This window comes from Pholcus phalangioides, unplaced genomic scaffold (assembly GCF_987345545.1).
Source record: "Pholcus phalangioides strain wild (caught in Gottingen) unplaced genomic scaffold, Ppha-v1.0 ptg000024l_1, whole genome shotgun sequence".
Classification (NCBI taxonomy): Eukaryota; Metazoa; Arthropoda; class Arachnida; order Araneae; family Pholcidae; genus Pholcus; species Pholcus phalangioides.
Genome location: NW_028301616.1, coordinates 21,665,426 through 21,675,258, shown reverse-complemented (window position 1 = coordinate 21,675,258; position 9,833 = coordinate 21,665,426). Strand labels below are relative to the sequence as shown.

Genomic DNA, 9,833 nt, shown 5'->3' with positions numbered 1-9,833 from the left:
TATTTTTTTCTTTTTTAATTGTCGCTCCAGACAAGCTCATCATGTAAACACAATTCATGAGATTGATATTCAAGGGGTGATAATGATGGTGGAAATAAGATTGCAGACATGATTCCTGCCGATTACAGATAAACTTTATTAAAACAGTCTCAGTCACATCTGATCAGTCACTCCATCGCCGTTATTTCTGCTGCAGCGGCTAGCTGTTCATCCACGCCGAACATCTTGAGTGCAGTCGCCACTATGTCATCTGTCGTTGGCTGACTGTCAGCTATGAGTTCCATTATCTGGTCTTTTATGCACACATCGAGGAGTATGCGGACGTTCAGCCTCAATCGCTGCAGTTCATTCCTTGCGTCCGACTTGGGTATTGTCGGAAGACCCATCTGTTCAAGAACATTCACCACAACTTCGTCTATGGGATTTTTACCATATCCCAGACGCTGCATGAGATCGGGATCGGACACAAGCAGATACAATAACCTAGAGAAATTGTCTCTCAGCTCCTTGATGGCGTCTGCGTACTCTTTGCTGTCTTCCGGAAGGTCGTCCTGATCCTTGATGCCAGCAAATATGTTGTCTTCATCAGGCAGAACCACTGGGTCGGATATACTTTTAACGACATTACAGTTAGAGATCAGATTGGAGTTTTTTTTAATGATGTTCTTTTCTGGTGATACATTGTTGCAATGATTGACATTCTTAGCCACTGCATCTTTAGGATCAGATGCTGCCACAATGCTTTCAGAAATGTTACTGCCGTTCTTCCGCAAGTCAACCAGAGGATCATCTAAGTCTGTGTCTAACTCCTCGCTATCATCTATTGATGACATTTGGACAGTTTTATCCGGACTCCTTACTTTACTATCGTGACGAGTTTTCACGTGGTCATACAACATCTGCATGGAGTTGAAAGATGCATTGCATTGGCCACACTCAGCGGGAGCCGGTTTCCCATCTTTGTTGTTACCAGTCAGCGCTTTCTGGTTTGCAGCGTTTCCTTTCTTGTTACTGGCTGGTGGTTTCAGGTCTTTATTCTTATTGGTCAACGATTTACTATCTTTGTTGTTACCGGCCAGCAATTTTGCATCCTCACTATTACTAGCTGGTGGTTTCATATCCTTGCTGTTACTGGCTGATGTTTTCACATCTTTGTTGTTGGCGTCTGGCAGTTTCACATCTTTGTTGTTGGAGTCTGGCAATTTCACATCTTTTTTGTTGGAGTCTGGCAATTTCACATCTTTTTTGTTGGAGTCTGGCAATTTCACATCTTTGTTGTTGGCAGCTGGTGCTTTCGCTCGACACAATGATTTATGCTTCTCGTATGTGACGGACTGCAAGAAAATGCAGTTACAAATCTGGCAATAATATCTCGTTTTCACTGCAGTACAAGACTTCTCATGCCTTCTTTGATCATCAGCGGAATCAAGCTTCATGAAACACTTCGAACAAGTGAAAATTTTGTTTGGGCTTGTCTTATCATTGCTGGTGGATGCTGGGTTATCTGCCTTCTGTTTGCGACCCTGCAGTTGTCTTGAACAGTGCTGCTGACAATGCACAATGTAGTTCTGTCTCGTTGTGAAGCTGACGCTACACGTCTCGCAGGTGAACAGCGGTTTCGGAACGCCTCCAATGACAAGCCTTTCATCTGCTTTGTTAGCATCTGACCTCCAGAATGACTTCTTCGCCACGGCTTTCCCATTCAAGTTGCTTTGTGTCTGGGTAGCAGGTTTCCCGGATATTTTTGCCGGTGCTTCCTGTGACTGCATATCCTGCAGATGCCAGAAGAGATGCAGTTGTATATCCTGTTGATTATCCATAACCTTGCCGCATATTTCACATGTGTAGGGATTGAACTCATCTATCTCCTTCTCGCCAGTTTTTGAGCTGAAATGACTCAAGCGATGAGGCACAAAATAGTTTAGATCATCGAACGACAAAAAGCAGGTAGAGCACGACACACTCTTGCTATAGTTTATGATCGGCGGGGTCACAGAACGGGATATTTCATACCTCATATCTGAAGACGGAGGTCCAAACGAAGTCGGTTGACTGGAGAACATTCTCTTGTCCTGAGATTTAGCCAGGATCTGAAGGTGGAGTTTGGATTGCTTGTGACGCTGGAGTCCGCACAACTTCAGGAAAGTCAATTCACAAACATCGCAGTAGAACTCTTCACCCTGGTTTGTAGCAGATTCCTTGCTCTCGCTCGCCATGCCACCAGTGGTGTACTTTGAATATTGTTCCCTAGACGAAGAATCAGGAGATTCGTGCTTCTGTTTGATCATCTCCTTTGCCTGATGCTCGGGATGGGACTTGCTACAATGCTGCTGGGCTCGCATCCATGTCGGAAAAGTCAGAGCACATTCTCTGCATTCATATGGCATGGTACTAGTATGCTTCTCCAGCATGTGATTGGTCAAATCTTCGGACGTCTCAAGTGCGGCATGGCACAGCTGGCACTTGAACGAGCTGGTCAAAGTATGAATGATGAAATGTCTATTACGGATGAATGTTGTGCTGTAACGCTTGAAGCACACCGGACAGGTATATGGATGCTTTTTCAATTCCCGTTTCGTCTGCATGGTTATGTTGACAGTGGTGGTCTCTAAATCTTTTGCAGATTTACCGTATCTTTTGTCTCCCTTGGGTTCTTTGGTTATCAACACCATCTGAGTCAGGTCGGACTCCTTGTGAACAACTTTGACATGCTGGAGTTTTGTGGTTTCGTTCGAGAAAGCTTCCAGGCAAATCGAACAGGTAGTGTCTGTAAGAAACTTAACAATTTCTTTCGAGTGCTTGTCAATGTGGTTTCGAAGATGACTGTTTCGACTCGACACGAGAAAAAACTCCTTCTCGCAGATCGGACAGCTACTCGTGTTCGTGATAGATTTTGTAGCTTTTCCCCAGTGGTCGAAATCCTTCTGGTGATTGAACAGAGTATACCTGTCGTCGAACAATTTGTTACACTGGGGACATCTACTGATTCCCTCATCGATATCAACGATGGCATCTGTCGATGTATAATGTGTTTCTTCGTGTTGCTTCAACTGAGTCACTGAAGGGAAGTACCTGTAACAAATGCAACAGAATGGATTCGTCTGAGCTTTTAGCTTGTTTGTTGGGCTGGGGAATGTTTTACGGGCAGCGCCAACGGGTGGTAGATAACTATCAACAGAATCGTCGGAATTTGTCGCTTCATCTGAAGCAGGCGTCTCGCTGTCACTTCTCCTGGCTCTCTTTGAGTTTTCTGCATCGTAAGTGGTGATGCTTTTACTTTTGCGGTTTACCACAGATTTCCTAGCAGTTTTGAGGAATGGCAGGGCTCCGACTGAATGTTCCAAGCGTAGCTTCAGGTCGTGGACTTTGGCACAGCTCGTGTTTTTCCCAAGATGTTTACTCAATAAACTGGGTTCAGGGAACACTTTTTTGCAACACCTGCATTCCATTTTCGGCGCCGATGCTTTCTCTGAACTCTCGCTCTCCGCAAAATCACTCTCCACGAGTTTCTGCGCCATTATCTTCCTTTTGCTCAGCAGCTCCATCTTTATTTTTCTCTCGCAAAGCGTCTCATGCAGGTGATGTTCCTGGAGAGTTAACTTCATGCCGCAGTGCCTGCACATGTTCAGTTTCAGCTGCCCCAAACATTCTTGGAAATGAAGCTTGAAATCTTGAATCGAGATGAATTTCTTTTTGCACTTCGGACAAGGGATCATATCCGGAACGTCTCGATGATAGGATGTGACCTCTGCATCGTCATCATCATCTCCATCATTAGCATTGGTGTCGCTGGTCACATCAGCATCAATAGCCTGCTCTTTCACAGTAAGTTCAGTCTTTTCCTGTTCGCTCCACTCGGCTGCTTGTTCTTCCCCCTTTCTTATGGCAGCAGCTATATCCCTCAGAAATCGTTTCCGGTTGCCTCTTCTTCGTCTGTGGCGCACAAAGCATCTGGAGTAGTGGCTGAACAACAAACACTTGTACGGAAAATGTCTTCCACACGACCAACAATAGGGTGTGGCTCTTTTCTTCCTCGTACACGATAACCTGTGAGTGTACAGAGCAGGTTTTTGAGAGAATCCGAGTGAGCATCTTGAACACTTAAGGCTCACTTTTACTTGAGTCGGTGACGGTTCCAGTTCCGATGCACCAAAATTGTCTTCAGAGTCATCAGAGAACCCGAAACTCTTTAGCATTTCATCCACTCTAGATGAATCCATCACGGTTTCTAAATGGTAAAATGGAACAATAATTTTTCAATTAATAAACATCAGTCATCACGGGATACATCAATTAGCAGAAGAAAAGTAACACTTAGTTGCAAGAACATAAATTTGCATAGAAATCAATTCACAGAGATGTATAACTTCTGGTCCGCTAAAGATGTTCATAGAAAGATAAAAACAAAATTTGCCATTCCCCTCCAGCAAAAAAAAAAAAAAAAAGTTGATGTCATAACATGTTCACACAAGCAGTGGCGGCTCGACCTTACCTGCCACCAGGGTGCAAAAACTCATGTGCTGCCCCTAAATACGACACTGGTGGGAGGCTGACACGGCTCTAGAGTCTCTGGGATTTCGAGATGAACCTGATTTTAAATTTTATGATAAACACTCTTAAGCATGCGAAAGGTTCGTGACCATACGACCTGCTTTTAAAGCAGATTTTCTTCTACTTTTCGGTCCAGAATTTATTGTACCATTCTCGATATAATTTCAGTTAACTTAATCCTCAAAATAACACTTATTGGTGATCATCCATCATCACTTACACTTATCCTTTAAGAACGATGCATAACGAGGCGATTTCTATTAACAAATTTATTTGAAAGGTGTTTCTGGTGCTCTGGGGACAGCGAGATGAATTTTCCATTTCCCCTCATCTAATCATTCTGTAAAAAAAAATACCAAGCAGGGGAACCAAAATGCTCCTTGTGGTAAAGAACAGTGGTGGGCAAACCGTGGGTTAGTGTCAATGAACTAGGAAGGGTCGTGAGAGATTTCTCCAAAATAAAAACTTCCGAATAAGAAATTGATTTTTATTTAAAAATATGTTAGAAATAAAGAAAGCCTTTATTCAGCAGCGCTAATTACCATGTATCATACAATGCAATTTTATCAAATTCTACTTTGACAATAATCAATATATCGGCTCCGTCATACGAGAATCACGAATGTGCAATGTCCTTGCAAAAAAAAAAAAGAATGTGGGAGAATCATCCAATTTCAAAATTGTATATTTCTTTGTGTTTTTAAAAAACACAGAAGATTAGAATGATAAGCAATATGTGAATATATGGGGAAATGTGTGTGTCTACATTTTATGAACAATTTCTTTAACTGGTCGATTTCGAGTGTAGAATCATTTTGAAATCGGATGATTCTTTCTTAATCATCTTGTATATGAAAATCAAGGACCATACATTAAATCTTAAATAAGGGACACTAAGTACATCAAAGAACAAAGTAAATATTTATATGATATTTAAAAAAAAACTGGATATCTTTGGAAGTCAATATTGCCCTTGTTAAAAATCAGAACAAGCGTTTCCAAAAGGGCTTTCTGCAGGACATATGGTCAGCCTATGTAGGGGTCGGCTATAAATTTCAAAAGGGGGTGCACTTCAAAAAGTTTGCACGCCACTGACATAGAATACAGGGCGCTCTTGGGCCATGCGGCCCACTGTAGCTGCACAGGAGTGACACTCAAGAGGGGTGCTAAATCCAAGGTGAATGGGTGAAAAAAGTCTCATTGACATAAAAAATCAAAGAAAATGATTTCTGTGCGGTCTGGAGGGGGCTTCAAATCCAAAATGAAATGATGAAAAAAAAAGGGTTTTATTTTTGGTTAGGAATTGTTGGGATAAGTTGTGACGGAGGGGCTCCAGCTCAAAGACTATCCTATTACTATTCCTATTTTTTTCCTCAAACTATAAATTCACTGTAGAAGGTCCCTCACCCCATGAAAAATCTGGATCACTCGGAAGATTCCGGCCTGGAGGTCCTCAATGCAGGATGTGAGGAGGGGAAGAGGAAGTGCAAAAGATAAATCCTGAAAGGGTAGATATTCTGTCTCAAGCCACCCTTAATAGATTACATTCTAGTTTCTGGTTCCACAGGTTCAGCCCACGTGTAGTCTCTCAAGCCCCAAAGCGGAATACGCTGAAATCTGGAAGAATTTTAAGAGAATCGTAGAAAACACTGTTATGGAAATTTTTACTTCAGAACATACATTTCCAATCGCCGAGGACTCGCTACAGAATGCAGAACGTTCTGCTTTGGGGCCCCTCAAGTTTTCTCAATGTCTCTGTTGCCGAAACATGGCTCAAAAGCATGTCATGTGAATTTTTAGTGCAAAATTAAAAAATGTTTTTGGAGGTTTAACAAAAGTCTACGCTGCTGCCCCCATAACCTGCCACCCAGGTGCAACACACCTTCTCTCAAGTCCCCCTTGTCCATATACAAATTAAAGGAAAAAAATTGGAATTTTCTTCCCCATGAGGGCAGAGATTTTCCTTTCCTGAAATATCAATATCTCTTCATTCAACCAGTTTTTCGTATCCGTCGTATTAACAAGGGAGAGTGACGTCTTTTGTTACACACCCCTTGTTAGTTGACAAAATTTTCTGGCCCATGGGTGTACGTTAATGAGACGTTCTAGTTGTAAAATGTGACTTAGAAAGTGCTTCTAAAAAATGAGCTGTTTTGAAAAAAAAAAACCCTTAACGCTAGTAGGACAACCGCTTTATGTTTGAATGAAAAGTACTATAACAAATAAACAAAGTGGATGTGTTCTTTTTTTGGTAGAAACCAATAACAACAAAACAATTTCCACCAAAAATATTCCTGTTAGAATAAACCCTGTTGCATAATCTGATAGAGCTCATATCAAAGATCCAGAAACCAATAAAAATGTATTTTGAAAAAAGTGTAAATGTTTCCCTTTGATAATAAATTGACGATAGGAAAAGCAAAGATGAATTAAAAGAAAAAAAAGTCTCATTCCTCTGGGGGGGGGGGGAGGAGGAAATCAAACCACCAACCTCTTGTTGTCTGGTCAAGTGCTCTACCATTAAGCGACAGAGAGAGAGAGAATAGGATGCACATTTTATCCCCTTTTAACATAAGGAAATGTGCTATCTAGATGTATTTGTGTTAAGGTGTGGGTGGTTGTAGACACACCCATGCTTTTGAAGTGTTTTTGTTTTTCATCCCTGTTTCCAGCTAACTCTATTGATATGAGTTGATCCTCACAACCGTGACTGTCCAAGTTTCGTGGAATTGGTTGCCGGACCAGTTTTGCCACAGCACTGGTTTTCTCTCTATATATAAAGAATGCTGCTGCATCGATGCTTATTTCTGTTTAAACTCAGTTACCATGAGCTGAGCTGTTTCTAAGGCGAGTGAATATTATCATTAAGCCTATTTCTGAATTTTCAAACATTTAAGATGGCAGATGAAACCAAGACGTGGTTAGGTGCATCACATTAGAACAATATGTTCTTTAAGATGAACGAAACTTTTCTTTCTGAATTGGGTTGGGAGGCTGTCTATAGCATAGTCCCATGTTCAGCTTAAAGAACATATTCTCCTAAGGCAGTGTCTCCAAAGTATATAATAGAAGAGTCGAGAGAGGGGGGGGGTAGAAGCTTAAGGTTTAATTTAATACAGGATCCTACGGGTTGACTCCGAGTTGGAGGCAACAAGAATAAAAATTTTACAGCTTGATGGTAAAGCACTCGCCGGGACAGTGAGAGGTTGACAGTTCGATTTCCCACATAGGAGAATGTAATTTTTCTTTAAAAAATTCCATCTCCACTTGGCATCCAGTCAATTTTACTTTGTGTAACTAACAGATAAGTCCATCGTTTCATTGTTCGTTTACATTGTTAATGTAGTACCCTTGCAAGGTCAAACCTCGTTAGTGCATCACCCAGTTAAAATGTCAGTCTGTTTACCGGGTAATTTTTTGGAAGTCCCAATTGTCCTCAGGCATGAATTGGCACAGCTATGGCTTACTCCGTTTAACGAGTCACTCCGCTTAATAAGTCATATTTTTGCTCTCCCAAGAGTGGCTCATTAACGAGGCTTGACTGTATAAATAACAGTTGTTCATTTCGTCCATAGTTTTCCCAAAGATTTTGTTCCAAATTGCCCCCTTCTTCAAAAATGTTTCTCTCATCGTCCGCCGACTCAGGCAAACCCATAGGATCCTATGTTATACTCGTAGTTTCTATCGCACCCCCCCCCCCTCCTCCTCCAAACCATTCAATCGGACAACATTAGAGCAATATTGCCTGTTTCGAGAAACATTGATTTAGTCCATCTCCAGTCATCAAGAATATAAAGTATTTTCTCAATTCAAGAGCAGCATAGCTTTGTAGCAGGGCTGTCCTAAGAACATCATGGACCCTGGACCAAAAGATTTTTCTGAGGCCTTACCAGGCAAATTCTCGAAAATATTTCAACCAGATCTAATTTTTGTGAGACCCTTTTTCTCTTGAGGTGCACGGGTGGGCCCATGCCTTAAGACGGCACTGCTTTGGAGTGTTCCGTTACATTACTTGTAAATTATTCATTATCGAAAAATCCCTGATAAGAATTTAATTTAATTAACATTTAATCTCATGAAACAAACAGCAACTCAATACAATATTGAAAATTTTCGATGAGGAAATTTAATTATGAAACCACAAAAATAAAATATATCATTGATGTACAATCGGTCCCGCTTGTAACGTTCCCCCCGCTTAATACGTCTTATTTTCGTGGTCCCAACTCTAACAAATTCTCAAGGTTTCCCGTTTAAAGCGTTTTCTCGCTTACAACGTTTTTCCATGACGATTTTTTTATTTTTTGAAAAACGTTATAAACGGGATCCACTGTATATATTTATTTAAAGAAATGAAAAAAAAAAAAAATCAACAGCTGTCAATTGATATACGATTGCAAACAAATCTATCCCCATTGAACATTTCAATGTGTTTCGAAATAAATTCAAATTTTAGAGGAGGTTTTTGTTTTACGAAACAAATCCGTTCGAAATATAAACACAAAAAATTAGGCGCCGAAAGACGCCCTTTGCACGGAATCACATAATAATGAAATGAACGTTTATTTTTTTTTTTCCCCCTCCAAAATATGGCATTAACGGGATCAATTTCCGTTTGAATTTTTTTCCTTACCTATTGAAATGTGTTATTTATTATTTGTATACAGTCAGTACACGAATGACTTTATACCGCTCCGTCTCTCAAGGCTCACAACATTTTTTTTTTTAAGCGGGATACCTGAAAACAAGTTCCGTTAATTCAAATGTAGACTCTTCGTTAGTCCTAACTTAAAGTCCAAAGACATGGCGGAGGAGACGCGACGGTACGACACCTAGCGGAGGTATCGGGCATCTTCGAACGATTGGCGTATTATAAAAATCAGCCAAAATTTACGAAAAAAATTTTTTTTACAGTCAGAGCCGTCTGGACATCCGAAAAAAAAAGATGGATGCTTCCCCCAATTTATATCCGCAGTTTTTTTTTATCCCAATCACCCTGTTTTTCTTTTTTTTTGTGATAATTTTTAACAGTGAAATTTCAATTTTAATAGCGCAAGGATGATTAAAATAAAAAAAAAAGGTTGCCGTTTGAATAACAAGCCCGCACCTTCACGCTTGGTTGCTATTGTACACTAAAAGCGCTCTAGATGTCGCCAAGATGAAAACTTCCTGCCAAATGTCGTCCCGTAATCGACCAGTGCAGCGTGCGGTTAAGATTTGGGGGGTGCTTAGTTAATTCAAAAATAAATTAATTATTAATTTTTTAACTTTCTGTTGAATTC

At 40.7% G+C, this 9,833-nt stretch overlaps 1 protein-coding gene across 1 annotated transcript; it reads right to left on the bottom strand.

The window, feature by feature from the left end:
- On the bottom strand, positions 1 to 9,383 carry LOC149068977 (uncharacterized). The gene is made up of 2 exons (XM_089250642.1): positions 9,185 to 9,383; positions 1 to 4,228 (listed from the first exon to the last, which is right to left on the bottom strand). The coding sequence occupies exon 2, from the start codon at positions 4,218 to 4,220 to the stop codon at positions 168 to 170; it is 4,053 nt and encodes a 1,350-aa protein (XP_089106768.1). The 5' UTR covers positions 4,221 to 4,228; positions 9,185 to 9,383; the 3' UTR covers positions 1 to 167.
- Positions 9,384 to 9,833: the final 450 nt, after the last annotated feature.

Coding starts and splice junctions, on each gene's coding strand:
- LOC149068977 (XM_089250642.1), bottom strand. CDS start 4,220: ATGGATTCATCTAGAGTGGATGAAATGCTAAAGAGTTTCGGGTTCTCT.